This window comes from Muscardinus avellanarius (genome assembly GCF_963383645.1).
Source record: "Muscardinus avellanarius genome assembly, chromosome: 17".
NCBI lineage: Eukaryota > Metazoa > Chordata > Mammalia > Rodentia > Gliridae > Muscardinus > Muscardinus avellanarius.
In genome coordinates this window covers 7,448,800-7,470,988 of record NC_137803.1, presented here as the reverse complement: position 1 = coordinate 7,470,988, position 22,189 = coordinate 7,448,800, and the positions used below count along the sequence as shown (strand labels likewise).

The window sequence follows — 22,189 nt, the reverse complement described above, 5'->3', positions numbered from 1 at the left end:
ATTGTCCGTGTCAAATTATTTCAGATTTCTCTCTCCCAAGTCTTGGGGATAAACCCCCACGTTTAGCGCCGAACTAGGACTTGAAGGAGTTTTACTTGGTAAGAGAGGGAAAATCGCTGCAGAAAAGCCTCTGCAGAAAACAGCTGAAGCCTTTGCCCATCTTCTAGGAACTAAGCCCCAGTGGTTTCAGTGCCGACCGAGCTGGTCCGTTGTATAAACTCCCTCCCCAAAATTGTTTTACTTCATTTTCTTACAATTAAGGTTGATTTACAGTCAAAAGAAAACTCATGCATGTCTGTCAATATTAGAATTTTATATTAACATTTCAAGTGTCTATACTGACTTTTTCCTCCCTACAGAAATATTAAAAATAGGTTTTGTTCATATATGACACACAGATTAGAATATTAAGATATTCAAAAGTAATCATTATAATAATAACTATTCATATATATATTGAGTCTTACTCTAATCTAGAGCACTATTCCTAGTGATTTACATCTATTAAGTAGACAAACGTTATATAATCTCTAAACAGCATAAAATATAATGCTTTTTAATTTAAATGCCCATGTGTAGATTTTTTTAAATAATAAACACTAAATACAAAGTTCTTTAATTTTAATGTTCATGTGTGAAAGATCTTTAAAAACAAACACATGTAATCTGTAACATAAAAAGAAAATTATAATCTTTAGTTAAAATCAGAATCAGATGATAATATCACATAAAAAAAAAAAGCTATCTGACCTGAAGAAAAAACAAAATCTAACCAGTTACAATTAACTGTGAATGTTTTTTTTTTTTCTAAATATAACAGCTTACTCTTGAGTTTTAGCGTCGGAATTAATTTGCTTCAATAGATTATCAGTTCCATGATACCATGACAGGTTCCAAGCGATTCTCAGCATATCTGACACAGGTTTCAAGGTCAAACAATCAGCAGATAATGGCAAAACTATTGAGTAAGGACTCACAACATGGTGGCCAGTTACATACACCGGTAGGTGATACCTAGAGAAAATAAATACAAATAATTCAAAACCTATAAATTTTTAAACATTAATCAAAAAGATGAGCCAAAAATGAGAACTAATTGTATTATTCCATAGTAATGCAATGATGTGCCTCTTAATTCTTATTTTAAAATTACCATACTGAACACCCTCCTCTAAACTCCCAAGAATGTTTCATTAAGTTTCCTTGAGGACTTATATATTCTATGTTTTTCAGAGTTGTTGCAGAGGTAACTGATGCAAATTGAAGTCAGGTCTCAAGACGACAGTAGACTGAACAGAATTCAGAACATGGATACCTACTGTCTGACAGAGGACACTTGTGATCAATCATTCATTCACATTTCCTTGGCAGGCACCATGGACTCACTTTACAGAGGACCAAAATGAGGCTTCCCACCAAGTGCAGTGTGCATGTATGTCGCTATGGCTATAAACTACATTATGATATGAAGCTATCAGGTACCGATAAAAGTAAAGAAAATGAAGCTTCTCAAAGAAGCTACAGAAATTGCCCATGATTAAAGAATTCACTGAGTAAATTTTAACTAATTATTTTCCTGTAAGAACACATTTATCTAATCAATAAGAGAATCCAACAGGAAAACCTGAAAATATTTTTAGATATAAGAACAAATTCAATAGCAATCTCTCTTAAATCAAAGTTAATTTATCTGTATTTAACAGAAGAGCAATGCTTAAGAAATGTTAAGGAATAATTTTACTAATAAAATATATTCCAAATGGTAGGCAAATACAATTGGATAATCTTATAAATACTTAATTGTGCTAATATGCATCCCTTCATAAAAAGACTAAAGCATAGTTCTATATGCAAATCCAGGCTACATAATTTGCTAAATAAAAATACTTTTTAATTGGAATTTTTCACTAAATGCAACAAGGACTTTTTAGAGAAATAGCTAATGATGGCCTGAAACAAGGAAATCAAAGGAGAACCTTGAGTATCTCCATATGCCGCAAAACAAAGATATACTAGAAGATTCAGGGGGCCACCATCAGATGGACACAGGAGACTATTTAAGAGAACTTGTATGAGACAGAGAACAAGTTGTGCATTAAAAGATGAAGAGCTTCAGGTATGAACACAGGGTTATTTGAATAGTTGCCAGCATCAGATCTCCTATCTATGGGGAGAGAGGAAAGCAGGGTAGAACTGAAGGGAAACACATAAGGAATGCTGCATGCTGTATTTATCACTTTGAACCTCACTCTGGTGTATAACTACAATTCACCAATTAAAATACAAAGGGGGAAAAGAGGAAAGATAAGGAATGATATCTGCATAAAAAATGAAAAGACTATAGTAATACTCTAGGATGAGGGTAGAGGGGAGAAATGGATACAAAGGGAGGCTAAAAATACAAAAAATTAATGTTTAGGACTGAACAAGGATTGGGGAACTGTACACAGCACAGCCTACCTGTTTAAATTCCTTAAGGGTTGTGCTCTAGAAGAAGGAGCAATCCACAAAACAGAGCAGCCTTTACAAAGAATGAAACCCAAGCCTAAATCAGCTCAGCTCAGTCCCTGATCAAGTCAAATTCATCACCATAATATACAATTTTACATTTGCTATAGGCTGCTGGGCTTGCCAGGGATAGAAAAAAAAAATGTGCTAGTTTGAATACTGAATGTTTCTTAAAGGTCCATGTGCTGAAAGTCTGATCCCCATGGTGGTGCTACTGGGGGGTGGTGGACTTTTAGAAGGTGGGGCCTAGTGGGAGGTCCTTAGGTCACTGGGGTTTCCTCTCACAGGGAATTATGAGATCCTAGTTTCCTTCACTTCCTCTTGGCTCCCTGGCCCATGAAAATGGTTTTGTTCCAACACACGCAGTTGCCATGATACAATATCCTCACCAGAGGCCCAAAGCAAATGGGGCCGCCAATCTTGAACTGGAATCTTCAAAACCATGAACCAAAATGATCCTTTCCTTTATAAGTTAATGATTTCAGATATTTCATTATAGTAATGTGACATTGACTAATAGAAAATTACTTTAAAAAAAAAACAACTGGGAAGCCAAGCATGGTGGTGCACGCTTGTAATCCCAGTGCTTGGGAGGCTGAGACAGGAAGCCAGCCTCAGCTACTTATTAAGGCTCTCAACATCTTAGTGAGACCCTGTTTCTAAATAAAACATAAAATAGGTCTGGGAGTATAGCCTGGAGGTTAGAAAGCCCTGACTTATACCCCCAGTAAAAAAAAAAAATAATAATAATAATAATAATAATAATAAATAAATAAATAAATAACTGGATATAAACCAATAGACCAGAGAAAGAAATATTCATCAGCGAGACTAATAATATATTGGTCACCACAGAAAAGTACTATAAAATATGTAATAGAAAAATAATCAGACTGAAGAAAAAGAAAGAAAACAGAAAAAATATAGATTAGGTATAAAATAAGAATATTTTGCCAGGCATGGTGGCACACACTTATAATTCCCACACTTGGGAGACGGAGGCAAGAGGATCGCGCAGGTTCTAAGCTGGCTGCGCTGGCTTAAGAGACCCTGTTTCCAAATAAAAAGTATAAAATAGGTCTGGGAGTGTAGCCCGGAGGTAGAAGGGCTTCCAGAAACCCCAGTACCACTCCCCCCCCAAAAAAATATTTTTTCATCACAATGCCACTAGGCTAGGTTGGTTCCAGCTCTTTATGTACCAGTATAAGCAAACCATAGCCCAGCATAAACACTAGCTCTTCAACTTCTCTGTCGATTTAAACAATATCAAAATAAAATGTTGCTGAAGGGAGTTAAACTTATGGAAATCACCAAAGTACCACTGTGAAGGAAACATGGAAGCACTACAAGTTGTATGATTTAAACTGTAAATGAAAATAAATTCACAATATTGGTTATTTTAATCCATCAATAAAATAACTTTCATTTGTTTAAAAAAATAAATAAATGCTAAATGGAAACTGTGCCACATTACAGTTTACAATTTCCTTTAGGTAGCAGTATTTTTTCCTTCAAGGAAATCAGAGAAATAAATCCTTTACCTTCTAAAAATTGAAAGGGGCAAACTGAAGACTGATGGCGAAGGTTTACTGGAAGGATTAACAGACCTATTTCAAAAAAGCAAAACAAACAGTAAAAAGCAACTTAGATCATAGTTTATTTAACACAACCTGCTTTCCTTCTCTGATTAAAAATAAAATTAAGATTGCAATTGAGTCTATTATTTAGTATAGTTACATGTGTGCTACTGTCTGGTTTTGCTTATAAAGAGTAATTATATTTTCCTATAAAATTCCATATAATAAATGATTCGATTGTCAGGATGTGATGGTTTTACTAGGAGGGGACTCTGTGCCTTTCCCACTAATGTTGTTCTAGATCAGTGTTAATTAGATATGACCATCCTAAATATCTTCTCATATTTTTAAAATCATAAAATGTTAAAAGAAAATCACAAAACGTTTAAGGATATTCTAAAAATCTATTCAAGACAAAAATCACTGCAGTAATTATTTAATTTTATACTTAGTAATGTTCAAAATTCAAAAGCAGGACAATTTTTGATTCAATCAACTTTTAAATAACTGCTTATTTAAACCAAAAGTTAGTAACTATATATATACTATATATATATATATATATATATATATATATATAGTATATATATGTGTGTGTGTGTGTGTTTGTTTATTTATTTATATTTATCAGGAAAAGCCTCTGAAATCAAAAACTTCCATATGTTTATATAAGACTATGTCAGAAACCTTAGACAAACACATAAGAATAAAAGGCCTTCTAAATCCTTATATCTCACCACATATCCATCCTTGACACTTCATCAAATAGCAGGAGACAAAACAACGCTCCAACTTCAGTCACTACTGTACAATCTTCATAAAATATTAAGGAAACTGAAAAATAACAATGAGCATAACTTTATGAGATATTTTTATTTCCAGAAAGGAGGAATTTCAAATTTAAAACATCTTAACAGAATGGCAAGGAAACGCAGCATTAACCCAGAAAAACTGACAGCGCTGTCTAATATGTGAGATCCATCTCAAGGGTAGGTGAGACACGGTTTCTATTCTGCGTGCCTAGGGTGGAGCCTACAAGTCTGCATTTCCAGCAAGTTTCCAGGGAATGCAGACACTGCTGGTCCAGAGTCTCCAGACAGTGGTTTGGGGTAATCACTGAAGCAAGCTGATTTAGTCTCTAGGAAGGCTTTGCCGATTCATTTAATTCTAGATAAAACGTTTTCTCAAAGATGAAAGATGGTGGAATGGAGAAAGACAGTGTGTTTCAGGTGCTCTAAGACTCAAAACTCAACCAGTGAGAGGATGCTGATTCACAAAGGAAAGAAAAGCAGCCAAAACTCAACAGAACAAGGACGGTGAAAACACGGTGGAATAGGAGGCAGAAGAGAGAGCTGAGGACTAAAAGGAGCTCCATGCCCCTTGTCTCAGAACAGAATGGCAATGGCGCCATCTTGGTGAGTCCGCATATGGCTGCCAGCTGCCGGCACCATGGCTCCCAGATACTAACTCTAGAAAAGAAGCAGCGAAGCCTTTTGTAGACAGTGACTACAGACCATCATCAAAAGTAGTCGCCCTTTTCTTTCCATGCTTGATAAAGTCACAACTACCCAGAAGTCTGACTGCAGAGACCCAAGGGGCACTCATTAAGACTGAGTTAACAAGCTGTCCCAGAGGAAGACCCACAGGGACTTGTGTGGCAATGAACACCTGTGGGGTCTGTGAGTTTGCAAATCACTCCTGTAGAGGTGGGGGTTAGGGCTATCATAGGGCAGAGCAGAAACATGAATTAGCAGAAAATCCTAGGGACATTCGGGCAGGAGGGACCTAAGTCGGCAGTTTCAGGTGAGACCTCTGCAGGGTCTCCAGCGGTCACCACAGGACTATGGTATTATAGTGGGTCGAAATAAATGAGCATACCAGGTTGCAGGTTCAGAAAGCTAGAAACTCCTGGCTGACCATATTTGGGCACTACAGATATCAAGGCCAGAGACAAACAAGGTCTCATATGATCACTGACACCCAGAGCTGTAGCAGTGTCCCCTGGGATAAATAAGTGAGCCACCCATGCCCCAGTCTCAAACCAGTAACAATCTCTCCTTGTCAAAGCTTAAGCCCTGAAGCAGGGAGGCCAGGGCCTAGCAAGGGTTCACACGATCACTGCTAAAGCTTGGCAACTCAACACTCTCTCTGCCAGAACATGTGCCTGCCATGCCTGTATGCCAGTGACTGACAGTGCTCCATGTGATCAGAACTAGCAGCAGTGGTGTACCTGAGCCATCAAAGCTCAGCAAGCCAGGCCAAAGTTCAGAACATAGTGGTCTCTGGTCCTGCTAGACTTAGGCCACTGGCCACAGAGACGGGAAGTCAGTGCTCTGCAGTTTCACAGGTTCGTAATCAGTAGAGCACCAGTGGTGCTATGGGGCATTAAATCCCAACCAGCAGGCTGTAGGCTCCGAATAGAACATCATAGTCTCTACACTATAATGTTTGGTCCTGGAAAGCATGGTGGCCAGCAGACAGTCAGATATTCCTGTTTGCCTACACTAAGAACAATATCTTGTTAAACCGGCTATGGGTAATAAACCCAAAAGTTTTATTATATGAGACAGATTGGTAGAAGCAAATATATACCCCCAGCATAGACCTTATTATAAAGGAATAACAAATAGGCACAGGACTCGCACACAAAGAGGAAAAAGATGCCAAGAAAACAAAACATAAGAATGAAAAACAGTAAGGAAAAAATAAACTCTCACAACTCAACACGAGAGATCCCCAATACTGACCTGCAGAAAATGTCAGAAAAAAAATCTAAATTTTGATTTTCAATATGATTAAAAGCCTCAGAGAAAGTATACAGGAAATGAAAGCATATTGTTAGAGAAATTGAGGCCCTAATTAAGAACCAAAAAGTGAGTGAGCAAAATGAAGGAGTCAATAAATGAATTCAAGATCTCAATAGAAACCACCTCTGGCAAGCTAGGTCACATGGAAAACAGAATATCACTTTTGCAAGACAGTTCATTCATCCAAAACTAAAAATAGAGTCAACAATATAGAGAAAACAATACAACATGACCTGAATATTCAAGAAATACAAGATAATATGAAAAGACCTAATTTATGGATAATAGGCATTGGAAAAGGTTTAGAAGCACGAACCAAGAGTATCAGAGCCCTCTTCAGATAATTACTCAAACATAGAAAAACACTTGGATATCCACATAGAGGAGATACTCAAAACACCAAGAAGGCCGGGCGTGGTGGCGCACGCTTGTAATCCCCATGCTTGGGAGGCGGAGACAGGAAGATCACACAAGTTCGAAGCCAGCAGCACTGACTTAAGAGACCCTGTTTCCAAAAATGAAAAAGTATAAAATAGATCTGGGTGTGTAGCCCGGAGGTAGAAGTACCACCAAAAAAAAAAAAAAAAATCAAAAAAGCACTTCTCCACACCAAGTAATAATAAAAAATGAGTAACACAAAGGCCAAGAAAGGAATCTAAAAAGCAATGAGAACAAAAGAATAGGTGACATTTAGGAACAAAACATAATTATCACTCCAGACTTTTCAACCCAAGTCATGAATACCAGGAGGGACTGGTATGATGTATTCCAGACTTTTGAAGAAAATAACTTCCAACCAAGACTCTTGTATTCAGAAAATATATCATTATCAATTGATGGAAGAATAAAAATGTTCCAAGCCAAGCAGAAACTTAAACAGAGCTCAAAATGACAGGAAACAAAAATCATGTCTCAATAAGAAAATTTAATGTCAAGGGTTTAAACTCCCCAATTAAAAGACAGACTGGCAATGTGGATTGAAGAACATAATCTAACTATATGTTGCCTGCAAGAAATTCATTTTACAGCCAAATATATTCATACACTAATGGTGAAAGAATAAAAAAAGATATACCATGGAACTAGAGACCAAAAACAAGGAGGGGTAAGCAACACTCCATACTTTAAGCAAAATACATCAGAAGAGACAAATCAGGTGATTTTTTTTTTTTTTTTTTTTTTTTTTTTGCAGATCTGGGGATGGAACCCAGGGGCATTCAACCTCCGAGCTACACCCCCTATCCTATTTTTTAGTCTTTGTTTTGAAACCAGGTCTCACTGAATTGCAGAGGGCCTCACTAAGTAGCTGAGGCTGTCCGTGAACCACAATCCTTCGGTCTCAGCCTACCAAATGCTGGGATTACAAGCGTGTGCCACCACACCCAGCTCAGGTGACTTCTTATTAATAAAAGAAAAAAATCCAATAAAAAGACATAATAATAGTAAACATTTATGTCCCAAATGTGGGTACCCTCAATTTTATAAAACAAACTCTGGAACATCAATTCTCAAAAAGACCCAAATACAAAAATATTGAGAAACTTGAACACACAACTCACACCACTAGATGGATCTTCCAGGCAAAGACTCTTCAGACCTAAAGAATACTATAAACCAAATAAACCTAGCAGACATACACAGAATATTTTAACCAACAACAGCTACTCATGAAACCTACTCCAAAGCAGACTGTATATTGGGTGACAAAGCAAGTACCACCAAATTAAAAAAATGTAATATAATTCCCTGCATCTTATCGGATCAAAATAGAATGAAAGTAGAAATCAATAATAAGAAGACCAAAAGAAATCACATAACTACATGAGACTGAATGATACACTCTTGAAGGAGAACTGGATCACAGAATAAGTAAGAGGAAAAATTTAAAAGTTCCTAGAATTCAACAAAAATAGCGATATGGCACAGAAAATCTAAGGACGCTGTGAAGATGATTTTAAGAGAAAAATTTATTGCACTTACTGTCTACATAAGAAAAACAAAAAGTCATCAAATAAACAACCTAATGATACACTGAAAGGATCTAGAAAAACTAGAACAGTCTAGTTTTAAAGTTAGGAGAAAGCAGGAGATAATAAAAATCAAAGCAGAAATTAATGAAGTAGAGAACACACAAAAAAAAATAGAAAAACTCAACAAAACAAAAAAATTGGCTCTTTGAAAGGATTAACAAGATTAACAAACTCTTAGCCAACCTAACCAAAAGAAAGAAAAGCAACTCAAATTATTAAAATCAAAAATGAAAAAGGAGACATTACCATAGACAGCGGGGAAATCCAGAGGATAATCAGAAGTTATTTTGAAAATACATACTCCAATAAACTGGAAAACACGGAAGAAACTTCTAGACACATACAACCTACCTAAATTGAACCAAGAAGATATAGAAAATCGAATCCACTAACACAAGCAAAACAAGAAAAAGGAAAAGATGCTGAGAGAAAAGAGAAGTAACGAGAGCAGGCATCTGCAGCTCTTTCTAGGCCCGAGCCTAGAAAGTCAACACACTGTTACACGGAGTAAGCCGAGGCTGCAGCTCCTCTTCAGCTCTAAGGATTACAAAGAAATAGGACTATACGGAAATTTCATGAACGTATTAAGTGCTCTCCACTGTGAGGAGATATTTCTAGTGATGGGCACTAGGAAACGCGGCACTGTTGGTAAAATGGAGAATAAATGTTTCATAAAGCTGAAGAATGAACGCCTAAAGCTGAGGACCCGGCTCCTTGTCAGCAGTGCTCATTCTACTCACGTCTGAATAGCAGGGTCAAGAAAGAAGACTGCTGGGAGAGGGAGGCGCGCAGGGCTGGGTCCGCATATAAAAGCTTCCGCAGCAGCGTGAGGCTCGGCTGCATCAGACACTCTAGGACCTGGCCACGAGGGAAGCACAGTTACTTCTCGGCACCAATTCTGAGGCGAGGTCAACCACACCATAAGAATATCTTATTTGGAATTTCATGCTTTGTCATCAAAGTTACAAGAAACTCAAATGCAAAGCAGTATTAGGAATTCTTTTCCACTGAAAATAAGTTTGGTATACATACTTCTTCCTTACATATCTTATGAAAATATTAAGATTAGTTTTCCTTTTTATAGAGACCCTCTTTTAGAGATTTTTTAAATAAATGAGATATTAGGTATTACTTAGGATTTAAAATCCAAATAGTCATTTAATTTCAGCTAAAATCAATTTTAGAACTGACTAGTAATAACAACCTATAAAAAAAACTAAACAGTTGTACCTGGCCATCTTGACTCACGCATTCATTTAAATACTCAATTATCTTGTCAATTAAGCAGAATTTTTTCACCACAGCATGCATTTTTATATCTACAAACAAAATATTAAAAATTAACAAACATGTATATAGAACAGGTATCCACAATTTTCAAGCTATTAAAAAAGTTCCATGTAGGGTTGAAATTAGAGGATAAAACTTCTAACTTCTCCTTCTTATGTTTTTTATATGTAAAACACTTAAGTAACAGGTATCACTTCTATAATGAAAATATAAAACTATAAAAAGAATAGTTATGTGAACAAGTTCAGACTGAAAGTCCTACACTTTCAAGTGTACAAATGAATCATTTCGTCAGTGAATGACAAAGTATTTTCCTTATATTGTTTTACTGATATTTCCTTTTTCCAAATTCAACTCAAAATATTTAGAACTCTCCACAAACTCATAAGTAAATACAGCTTGCAACATGAAAATTTTTCTACTAATAAAAGATCCTTATATTCAAACTATTAATAGTAAATATAAAAGATTTTGGTGTGTTTTATATATTTCCTGAAGAATATGGACCTTTAAATAAACATATATTCACATATTATATTTGCAACAAAGTAATAAAGTGTTATGGGAGCTTATATCTAAAGAGAGTGAGAGAGACAGAGATGTTACTAGAGGCAGAAATTCTAGTTATTTAAAGATTCATTGTAAGTATATAAAACCTTTTTCTCCTATATTCTCATTGAGAAAAATACAAATATACATGGATTCTGAATTGGTAGCTATCACTGTAACTATTAACTGCTACTTAAAAAAAAAGATTTCCATTACTCCCAGTAGAGTGCATACCAAATATATAAATTTTGTTTTTGAAATATTAATGATAGCAAAGGAATACTCTTTAAAAGAGCTTTTCTCAGTTTTATTTGAGTGTGTGTGTGTGTGTGTGTGTGTGTGTGTGTGTGTGTGTGTTGGTACTGGGGATTGAACCTAGGGGCATTCACCCTCTGAGCTACACCCCCAGCCTTATTTTATTTTTCATTTAAAACAATGTCTTACTAGGTTTGATCTTTTTTCTAAACAAGACTATAACTTTCAGAGCCTTATTTTCTTTAGTCCAAATATGTTACTGTGAATAGTGCCACAATCACCATGGGCAGGCAGAGGCTGTTCAGTCTGCTGCCTTCTCCTTTGCATATCTACCAATAGCGGGACTGCCCTATCACAGGGTAGGTAGTTCTCTTTTCAATTTCTAGAGCAGCCTTCATATTGTTTTCCATAGTGTTTTTCCTTTTTTTATGAAAGCCATCCTAGCTGGAGTGAGGTAACATCTCACCACGCTCTGATTCACATTCCCATGTTAACAATGTTGAGCATTCCTCATGGATGTCTTGGTGGTCTGTATGTCTTCTTTGAGGAATGTCTACTTGGGTCTTTAGCCCATTTCTTAAGTCAATTATATATCAATAAAAATTTAAAGCTAAAAAAACTACAAATACGATGAATATGCTTTTCAAAGTACTTTCTCTACTAGTGGCAGGATAATGGATGCTCACTCTAAAAATATTTTTATAGTATATGTGCAAAGTTATCTTTTCTTGCAAATATTAAAGGACATACATTAAAGGCAGGGAAGGCTAGAGGGGGCGTGGTGCCGCACACCTGTGAGCCCAGGACTTGGGAGGCTGAGACAGGAAGGCTGCAGGTTCAAGTCAGCCTCAGCAACTTAGTGAGGCTCACAGCAATTTAGTGAGACCCAGCTTAAAAAAAAAAAAAAAAAAAAAAAACAGGGCTAGGAGTATAGCCCTGGATAGAAGGCCCTGGACTCCACCCCCAGTACTACACACACACACACACACACACACACACACACACACACCTAGGAAAGCATAAAAAAAACTAAAGGAAAATAGAAGGCTGGAAATAACAACAATACAAATACAGCTAAGAGTATATTTTATGAGTTAACAATAAGCCTTTAAAAATACATGCTACAGTGAATTGTTTTTATTTTTACCTCCCCATAAATGTACTCTCTGATTTATTTCTCTGAAGAGTTGTACAAACTGAAAACAACACATGCTAGGTAAATTGAGAAAAGACTATAAACTTTACTGTCAGGATTCTATTAATATTTCAGAAGAAGATAATCCTATCCAATGATATTCTATGGGTCAAATAAAGATAATCTACTAGGCCAGAAGACTTCTTCTGTAAAGAAACAAGTAGTAAATATTTTAGGCTTTACTGTTTACATATGGTCTGTCACATAGTCTCTGGTGTTGGTTTTATTTTTGTTAACAATTCTAGAGATGAAGAAAGTATTCATAACTTGAAGGCTGTAAAAAAAGAATAACACAGGCCTCAGGCTGAAACTGAACCATCAACTGTAGTCTGCCAACCCCTGACACTCCCACACACAGGAATTTTAAGTTCTATTCTCAGCAGTGCAGTGACTGCCTTCATTAAAGACATTACCTTGCATAATCACCGCCAACTGTTCTCCAGCCGACCTTCTCAAAGCAAGATCAATATCATCTGAAGTGAAGATTTCATATACCTTTTCAACAGTCTCCAACTATAAACCAAAAAAAAACCTTTTTCACCTGCTTCCAACTCCCCAATAAAATTTGATAGTTCGTGCCAAAAGAATAGAAGCTCAATTGTCGATTTATTTAAGTCACTGATGTATTTACCTATAACTTTGCAACAGATATGTGCTAAGTCCTAAGTCAGAACAGAGCTTAGAATCTAAAGCAAAGAGCTATGATGTCAAATAAGCCTCTCATATTAATGTACATTTTTGCTAGGAAGTTACTCTCAACCCATTAATCCATTAGACACTTGCAAAACTTCACAAAAAACATCTAGGTTTCCTAACTTCTCTACAAGTCATACCAGCTGACCTGACAGACCCAGACCTATGACTGAGGATTTTCCTCTGGCTCCCAGAAGGCACCGGGGGAAAATGCCCTGGCCCTCTCCCTTCTCTGTCTCTTAAGAGACCCTGGACAGGTCCAGTGAAGTGACAGCCCCCTTCCTTCCTACCTTCCTCCAAACTACACACAGGGGAACATGTGACTGACTATCCACACCTTGAGTACGTGGTGAGTCCCCTACTGGACCTTGTGAGTGGCTGCTGGAAGATACTCCAATCCTTTTGCCAAGGATGACATATGGCCCTAACATTCAAGTTAGAAGAAAATTCAATGTGTTTTCCCATTAAATAGGAAGAAAGAAAGAAGAAAGAATATTGCATTACACATGGCTCTATAATACTACCACCATGCATACTGGTGAACTAATCTAAATTTAAATAGGAAATGAAAGAAAGTTGAAGTGAAATGAGAAATTAAAATCACAGAAATAAAACAATTAAGATAATAGCTTTCTTTGCAAAATTTCTACATCAGTCCATTGTGCTATAGTACAGTCCTGGTTCAAGACAGAAAATAGCATAATTAACTTCTGAAAATGTGTGGGAAGTAAAGGATTTAGAAAAGAGATTGACAAAAAAAGTCTCAATAAACATTATAACATCTACGAGAAATTGCCTTTGCATCCTATGTTTCTTTTTTTTTGCTATTCTAGGCAGTTCCAACATGAAAATTCCAAATAGATTTTATGCCAGTGATACTTAATTTTAAGTCATCACAAAGCTTCTTTTTGTTATCTTTACCTTGTATTTAAGACACTATTCTAAATACTTTGCATTCTACTAAGTGAAATTTAGTATTTCTAGGTTTAGCATTTTTACTGTGATCCTTGACGTATAATAGTCATTCAAGAAGTGTTTACTCAATAAACACATTTTATCCAGAAGCCAGATGGATCCAGAACCTAATTTCACACTAGTTGTGAATCACACTTCTCTCCCTCCCCTGGGCACGCATAACCCAAAAAATGCCACATAAAATATGTGGCATACAAGTATAATAAACAGCCACACAGTAAAACTCAAAAGTTATAATTACCTTAATAATGAGTTCTCTTCTGTCGTCCAACTTGAGATCAATAGGTTTTTTCACAATAAATAAATTATTGACTCTGGAGAGAACTCTGGCATCTATCACAGGGCGCTTCGCATGGGCCCCTTCTTCACTTGTAAGATGCAAAGCTAAAAGTTTCAATGCTTGTGAACGGACCCTAAAAACACAAAATACTTAAATCATCATTCTGTAATTATATATATAATATACATTTTATATATTTTAATATATATATTAAAAGCACATAATACCAAGAATTATTATATAACAACACTATATATATATATATATATATTTTTTTTTTTTTTTTTTTTTTTGGTGGTACTGGGGTTCCTGGAAGCCCTTCTACTCCCAGACCTATTTTTTATACTTTTTTATTTGGAAACAGGGTCTCCTAAACCAGCGCGTGCGGCTGGCTTCGAACCTGTGTGACCCTCCTGTCTCCGCCTCCCAAGCGTGGGGATTACAAGCGTGCGTCACCACGCCCGGCAGATAACACAATATAAATAATGAGCCACACTTATTTATACTGCTCTTACCAAAAATGAAACTTTCCTTTTTCTGTTAAAAATATGTCATATTTCAAATATAACTAAATTTATTCCATTTTAGAATACTTATAAAACAAACATAAGAAAAATAATCAAAATTTACGAATGAGACTCACTGAAACTAAATAAGATTCAATTTTGATAAGTCAGTCAATTTGCAAATCAAGTCGGTAACTCTTGATTTCAGAGCAGGTGATCTAGCTCGAGCTCGAAAGTATCAGAGCCCAAATACTAAGCCAGACCTCCAGAAGAGCAAGTACATCACTAACTAAAACGAACCTCCAGAAGAGCAAGTACATCACTAACTAAAACGAACCTCCAGAAGAGCAAGTACATCACTAACTAAAATGAACCTCCAGAAGAGCAAGTACATCACTAACTAAAACGAACCTCCAGAAGAGCAAGTACGTCACTAACTAAAACGAAGAGCACTGCAGTGTGCGAAAGTGTTTTTATATTAAGGGCCAAACACTTTCCTCTCAAATACGAACATTCCTACCAAAATTCTTTTTTTCTCACTGTCATAATAGTGATACATTCATTTCTTGCTCTGCTTCCTTCCCACCAAGATTTGTTATCTAGAATGCATTAGGATTAAAGTCAATTAAATCAGAAAGTGAGACATTTAAAAAAAAAAAAAGAAATACTGCATGCCACTGGACGGTGAAAGAGAAAACAGAAAACCAGCAAGTGCACAGAGGCCAGCAGTAGATGATATTGTGAGGGCCATGTTATCTGTCACTCCTCTGAGAGATTCAACTACCTAGAAACAGGGGCAGATTTTTAAGCACTAGTATAAGTTGCCAGGTTTCATGTACTACCTAAAAGACAAGTAAAACATAGTCTTTCTCTCACAGACTAGTTTGGGTTGCTCTGCTATATGTGAGCCTATCACCTGGAAGACCCCTAAATTATACCATTTATCTCACTTCATCACTATTAGTAATAAACTATAATCAAGCCAGGCATAATGATGCATAACTGTAATCCCAGTACTTGGAAGACTGAGACAAGAGGATAATAGGTTCTTGGCCAACCTCAACAACACAGCAAGACTCTCAACAACCTAGTGAGACCCTGTTTCAAAACAAAAAAATAAAAAGGGTGTGGTGGGGGGCAGATCAGAGGTAAAATACCCCTGGATTCAATCCCTAGCATAACAGAAAGAAAGAAAAAAACTATAATAAAAAAATAAGATCAATCTTCCCAGTTTCAGACCAAATTCTGGAAGGGTAGAGATCATGTCTGTGTTGATACTCCCACAACTGACCATAACTAGTAGGCAAATGAGAGACAGTCAAATACTTTCTGAATCTAACAAAAACCAGATATTTACTGCAATATTATTAACAGGTATCAGCATTAGAGAACTAATATTTATTCCAAGATGGTAGGAGATATCAGGCAAGCTTTCACCTCACATTTGTTGAGTTAGATCACACAACTTTAGAAAGACTCGACATCTAAACCAGATGTTCAGTTGTTTCAGTTGTGACCTCGGCCTGTGATTCCAGCAAGTCAGGAGGCTGAATGATGCAGGATTGCCTGCGCTCAGAAATTTGAGATAAGCCTGGGGCATATGAGGCCCAGTCAGAGAGAGAGAGAGACAGAATGAAAGAGACAGACAGACAAGACAGACAGACAGACCAGACACCTACCTAGTAGATGGCTTTAATTTGTTCCTGTCTTCCAAGCTAATGATATGTTCCAAGCTACTACAATCTGGAATTATAAATTTAGCCACAGTTTCAACCCCTAGCAAAAATGGCTAGAGACGGGAAATGTGAATCACATTTTCATTCATCTTCTCTGACATATAAATTTGGCATAGTTTTAGGTGTAGAATGGAGTGCCAAAATCCAGTTCTCCCTAGGCATCCAATTCTCTCAACATACTTGTTGAGTATATTTATATATAAAATACAAAGTTCTAAGAATATCATGACTCGCTAATAGGCTTTTTCCTACATAGAATTTCTGGATGAGATGGGATAGAATTAATCAAGTAAGAAAAATGAATACAAAATGCAAATTATCTTAAGTTGTTTGTAGCAAAGACTTTTCTTCCTCAAAGAGAGTTTGGGCCTTGCTTTCAGCCCTAGGGGATGTCTTGCCTGTTACAAATGTCTTTGTTCTCCATTGTGTTAAATCACCCATCTGGGTGGTTTGTTGAAATGAAGAGTATTACCCTAGTACACTGACATACATGCTCCCTGAGATCTGGAAACCTGTGTGGAAGCCTCTTCCTGGGAAGCACATTAACTCCATCTGCCTCCTTCTTCCCTAACTTTACTCTCGAGACTCTATAGATATTTTTAGAGACTCTTCATCTGATTTTACTCCATCTGATCCCTTAGTGTGCAAGGTTACTTTTACTTTTCAGTCTGATCACCTGTTTACAAATTAGCCGCTATTTGGTCCTAATTATTCATTGTCAAAAGACTGCCTGTTTATTCCTCCAGCCTTTTCAGCTGACTCTTCATCACGTTTGACTCTGAACTTGCTTCTCTGTTCAGTGAGGGGAAATCTAACCATTGCAACTGAAGAGAGCAATAGAGAAGACTCGTGCTGTCCTCACAGACAGGAAAGGAAAACAACACCCTTCTTCTTTTCATTTAGTTAAAATAATAATAAAAATAGCAGACAAGGAAACAACCTTTTTGGCTTCACAAGTCATAGCACAGACTAAATGAGTTTTAAGTATGCCAAAACTCTGCTCTAAGAGGTAAATGACCCAATGTACTTTTATGGAAAACTTAATTTACAGAACAGATGTTTAGAAAAGGAAGCTAACGATGAAGATGAGATGCATAATGATTGACAGGCTAGCTCCACGGCGCTCCAACTGGCCTGCAGTGCTACTGAAGAGCACTTAGAGACAGCACTTCACCACCGACCGACCCGGCAGGGAGAGCCAGCCACGATGGCTGAAACGCTTTGGGAATGCATCCCGAAGAACCTCTATCTGCTTGGTTTCACATTAATTTTCTCTATCAATAATGCAGCATCACTGTCAGAACACAGGCTAATGGAAACATCTTACGAAGAAACACATTGAGTCCTGTGAGAAAGCTCCGAGAAGGACAAAGGTCTCTCACTCAGTGTGCCTTGGACCAAGATATGGCCTTGGCTTTGTGCTCTCTTACTTTCTGCCACATCAGTATGTTTTAATCTAACAGCCCTAGAAACACATATACTACTTGTAACCAGACAGATTCTTTTGCGGAAGACCATGGCGTGGCTATTTCTGAGAATGTGATCCACTGTGCTACGTGTCTGTTGCCATCACCTAGTCTGTAACCTCTGATAACCTCCTGGGTCCCTCTAGGCTATAAAATCCTCTCGGCTCCAGAATAAACGATTGTTGCTTTAAGACTTTAGTTTGTCTCATCTATATGGCTCCATGGTCCAGCACTAACACCGACTTCTAGAGTGGTGACCCCTAAATCATCTTCTTTGCTTTCTGTAGTTCTTTCCTACTTTAGATTTTAGTAATTAAAATACTTTCTTAGAGTGTTTTATTTCCTCTTAGATTCAAAGCATCACACTGTACTCACAATGGCTTTTTCACAAGCAAAAGTCTCAGCATGGATTTTAGCCGGGTGGTTGAAGGTAGAATATCTTCTCCCGCCTCCGAACTCTCTTTGCTTAGAAGGAGAATGCAGTTACCCAAGGAATCTTCTGGGTCAGCATAGCCCTAATAAATTTTTTAAAAGAGAAATTACTGTTCACTTTTAAACATGTTAACTTTCGACTTGAAAATAGCAATTGTAATGGCCCATTATGTAACTCATAAATTTCTTTCAATTCAGTTAAATAAAAGTTATTTTTATTTTTATTTATTTATTTATTTTTTGTGGTACTGGGGATGGAACCCTTCTACCTGCAGGCTACACTCCCAGATCTATTTTATATTTTTATTTGGAAACAGGGTCTCTTAAGCCGGAGAGGCTGGCTTCGAACCTGCATGATCCTCCTGTCTCCGCCTCCCAAGCATGGGGATTGCAAGCAGGTGCCACCACACCTGGCAAAAGTTATTTTTAAAAATATCTAGAATAGCGCCAGGCGTGGTGGCGCACACTTGTAATCCCCACGCTTGGGAGGCGGAGACAGGAGGATCGCGCAGGTTGGAAGCCAGCCACGCTGGCTTAAGAGACCCTGTTTTCAAATAAAAAAGTATAAAAATAGGTCTGGGAGTGTAGCCCAGAGGTAGAAGGGCTTCCAGGAACCCCAGTACCACCAAAAAAAAAAAAAAAAAAAAAAATCTAGAATAGTTAGGCATGGTGGCACACGCTTGTAATTTCTAGCATTTGGGAGGCTGAGACAGGAGGATTGAGGACAGCCTAAGCTACTACTTAGTGAGGCCCTTTGCAACTCAATGAGACCCTGTTTCAAAATGAAGAATAAAAAATAGGGCTGGGGGTGTAGCTCAGAGATAGAATGTCCCTGGGTTCCATTCCCAGTCCCTTAAAAAAACAAAAAAAGAAATCTAGGATATACAAAGAACTTAAAGACTTAACACTAAAAAAAAAAAAAAAAAACCCAATCAAGAAATAGGCAATTAAAATAAATAGATACTTCACAAAAGAATACAAACAACCAATAAAAACATGAAAAAATGTTCAATATCAAGTCCAGGGCTCTCGTAAGGGAGGACTGTGCCTGTGCTGAGAGGTATGGCTCTGAGCTTCCTTCGCCTTTCAACACTCAGAAAGACAGCTTAAAAATGCTGTTTCTAAGGGCTTGTTCACCAAGGTCACTCTAATCATACACATGCGCAAACAGACTTGGTGGAAGCAAGTTACTACATGATCAATGTCTGCTTAAAAAGCAGTTAGCTTTGGGGAAAAGCCTTTAGATAGAGTAGAGTTCTGTTTTCCACAATCACTGCTCAGTGCCTGTAACTCCCTTTTCTCAACTCCCACCCGATGCATAAAGCATACGTGGACAAATTAGCTATCCCTGTTTAACCTTCTGCCAGAAGCAGGGCAGTCACCCACTTCCTGTCCACTTATCCACAGTGCCTTCCTGGCTTCTCATTTTTCTCACAGCATAACAGCTCTGCCGTTGGCACGCTTTTAAATCAATCATGTTCTGCCCAAGATAAATGGTGTGGTACAAGGTGAACTGCACAGAGTACCTGCAGTACTGGAATGACAGGGCAGAGGGACTCAATAAGCTTGTTCCAGGTCGGTGGTGTCATCATCAATCGTCCCTGGAGCAGATACAACAGAATGGCCTTGGCAGCAGCATTCACCTGCTCGACAGCACAGACACAGTCACCGGCCAATGAGACGCGCGCTCACACGCCTGCAACACGCCACACAGTCTGGAGAGGGCCAAGTTAGCGTCTCTCTCTTCAAATGCTATCTCCATAGCATCATTTACATTCTGTTCTCAGTTTCTCTCCCTTAATGATTTCACTTTTCTACCTCTAAAAATAAGAACAGAAATACGAAATAATCTGCTTACTATAACTAGTCTATAGTTCTCTGTATCTTAGACGAAAACCACAAATGAACTGTTTGACCTGAATCCTCCGAGAGCAACAACATTCTGTATTTTGATTTCTACAGTTTCTTGACATTTCCCACATTCCAACACTTACTTTTATATAAATATTATCTCAGCTAAAGCAATGTATCAAAGAAACTTTTTAGTTTCTCGTTAAATTATTCAGTTTTATAAGAACACTACCTTGATTTAGCTAAATAATCTTTCAAATTTAATTTTAACATATCATACCTCATTTTTGGGTTCCTGAATGCCAAATGCAGAAATTTCATACAGGACTTTTGGATGAAGCAGAAAATGAACTCCAGTACAAAGTGAAGACACGGGCTTAATGACATTATGGACACCCAGACACTCCTAGAAAATTAATACAACGTGTTTTTAAATATTAGTGACACTGATTTTTCCAAGAGTCTTCTTGTTCCTGCTTATATTTCACTTCCAGTTTTAGTTTTCAATTCATCAAAATTTTTTCTGAGACAGAAAAAGATTCTCTGCCCAACAGTATTTGAATCTATATGAGATATATATTATACTGCTTTCTACCAACAAACATAATTTTTATAAATTAATCAACTGCTAAGACAATCATAATCCCTAAAAGTTGACAGATATACAGGATATAAACAAGATAATGAATTTATCCTAAGACATTTGCCCTTTACTTACTAAGTTTTGAGAAAAACTAAACTTAGATAAAAAGGCAAAACTATTAGGAGTAACATGAAACTCAAATAAATACTGTGTGCCATCTCTTAGAAAAAATATCATAAATGCTTTGCTCAATTGTGATAGAGAATAATACTTTGTCAGAGGCTATTTAAAGTGAGAGGGGAATGGGATGGCATCACACTAAAAAGTTTCTGCTCATCAAAGGAAACCATCAAGAGTCTAGAGAAACCCTACAGAATGGGACAAGATCTTTGCCAGCTAATTCTCTAATGAAGGACTAATACCTAGAATAACAAAGAACTTAGAAGACTTTACACTAAAAAAAATCTAATCAAGAAATGGGCAATTGACTAAATAGACAATTCACAAAAGAAGACATACAAATGGTCAATTAGTACATTAAAAATGTTTAACATTATTAGCCATCAGGGAAAGTCAAATCAAAACTACACTGAGATCCCATCTGACTCCAATCAGAATGGCAATCATCAAGAAGTCAAATTACGATAAATGTTGGTGAGGATGTGGGGAAACTGGAATTCTTCTACACTGTTAGTGGGATTACAAACGAGGTCAGCCGCTATGGAGATCAGTGTGCAGATTTGTAAGAAAACTGGGAATGGACCCACCAGTTGATCCAGCTACACTACTCCTGGGCATCTCTCCAAGGGGGCTGAAATCAAGGAACTACAGGAATATATGCATACCCGTGTTCACAGCAGCACAAATCATAATCGCCAAACTATGGGAGCAGTTGAAATGGCCATCGATAGATGAATGGATTACAAAATTATGGGATATACACACGGTGAAATTCTACTCAGCAACAAAAAGGAACAAAATTATGTCATTGGCAAGAAAATGGAAGGACCAGGAGAACATTATGTTAAGTGAAATCAGTTAGTCACAGAAAGTGAAGGATCATATTTCTCTCTAATATGCAAAAGCTAGGGAGTAACTGGGATAGCAGAGAAACTCTAGACAATGAAGGAAAAACCTCAGTAGAGCCAGGGAGATGGTTTAAGGGAAGGAGAGGGGGAAGACTGATCCTCATTAATGGAAAAAACACTATTGCCTTTGTGTACATAGGTGAGAATACCAATGTCAACTTCGATACCCTGTATGGGGAACGGGCGGATGGGGAAGGAAGCGGGGTTGGGTACCAAGTGCTGTGTGCATGTATGTCATCATCAACATGATTTATATTATGATGTGACACTATAATGCACCAAAATCAAAGCACAGATAAATAGCCTATGCACATTTAAAAAATAAATTTTAAAAATAAAAGTGAGAGGGAAAATAGGTACTATACATG

The 22,189-nt window shown here is 37.2% G+C and overlaps 1 protein-coding gene across 1 annotated transcript in view; it reads right to left on the bottom strand.

Annotated features, from left to right (window-relative positions):
* The window catches only part of RTTN (rotatin), a gene marked incomplete at both ends in the record, with an annotated part of 159,775 nt that overhangs the window by 90,441 nt on the left and 47,145 nt on the right, over window positions 1-22,189 (bottom strand). The window contains 10 exons of the mRNA XM_080714663.1: window positions 826-1,014; window positions 4,050-4,115; window positions 4,823-4,919; window positions 9,663-9,780; window positions 10,153-10,241; window positions 12,625-12,724; window positions 14,121-14,292; window positions 18,243-18,382; window positions 19,826-19,942; window positions 20,431-20,556. Coding sequence (XP_080570789.1) covers window positions 826-1,014; window positions 4,050-4,115; window positions 4,823-4,919; window positions 9,663-9,780; window positions 10,153-10,241; window positions 12,625-12,724; window positions 14,121-14,292; window positions 18,243-18,382; window positions 19,826-19,942; window positions 20,431-20,556 — 1,214 coding nt within the window. The remainder of the gene's footprint in view (window positions 1-825; window positions 1,015-4,049; window positions 4,116-4,822; window positions 4,920-9,662; window positions 9,781-10,152; window positions 10,242-12,624; window positions 12,725-14,120; window positions 14,293-18,242; window positions 18,383-19,825; window positions 19,943-20,430; window positions 20,557-22,189) is intronic.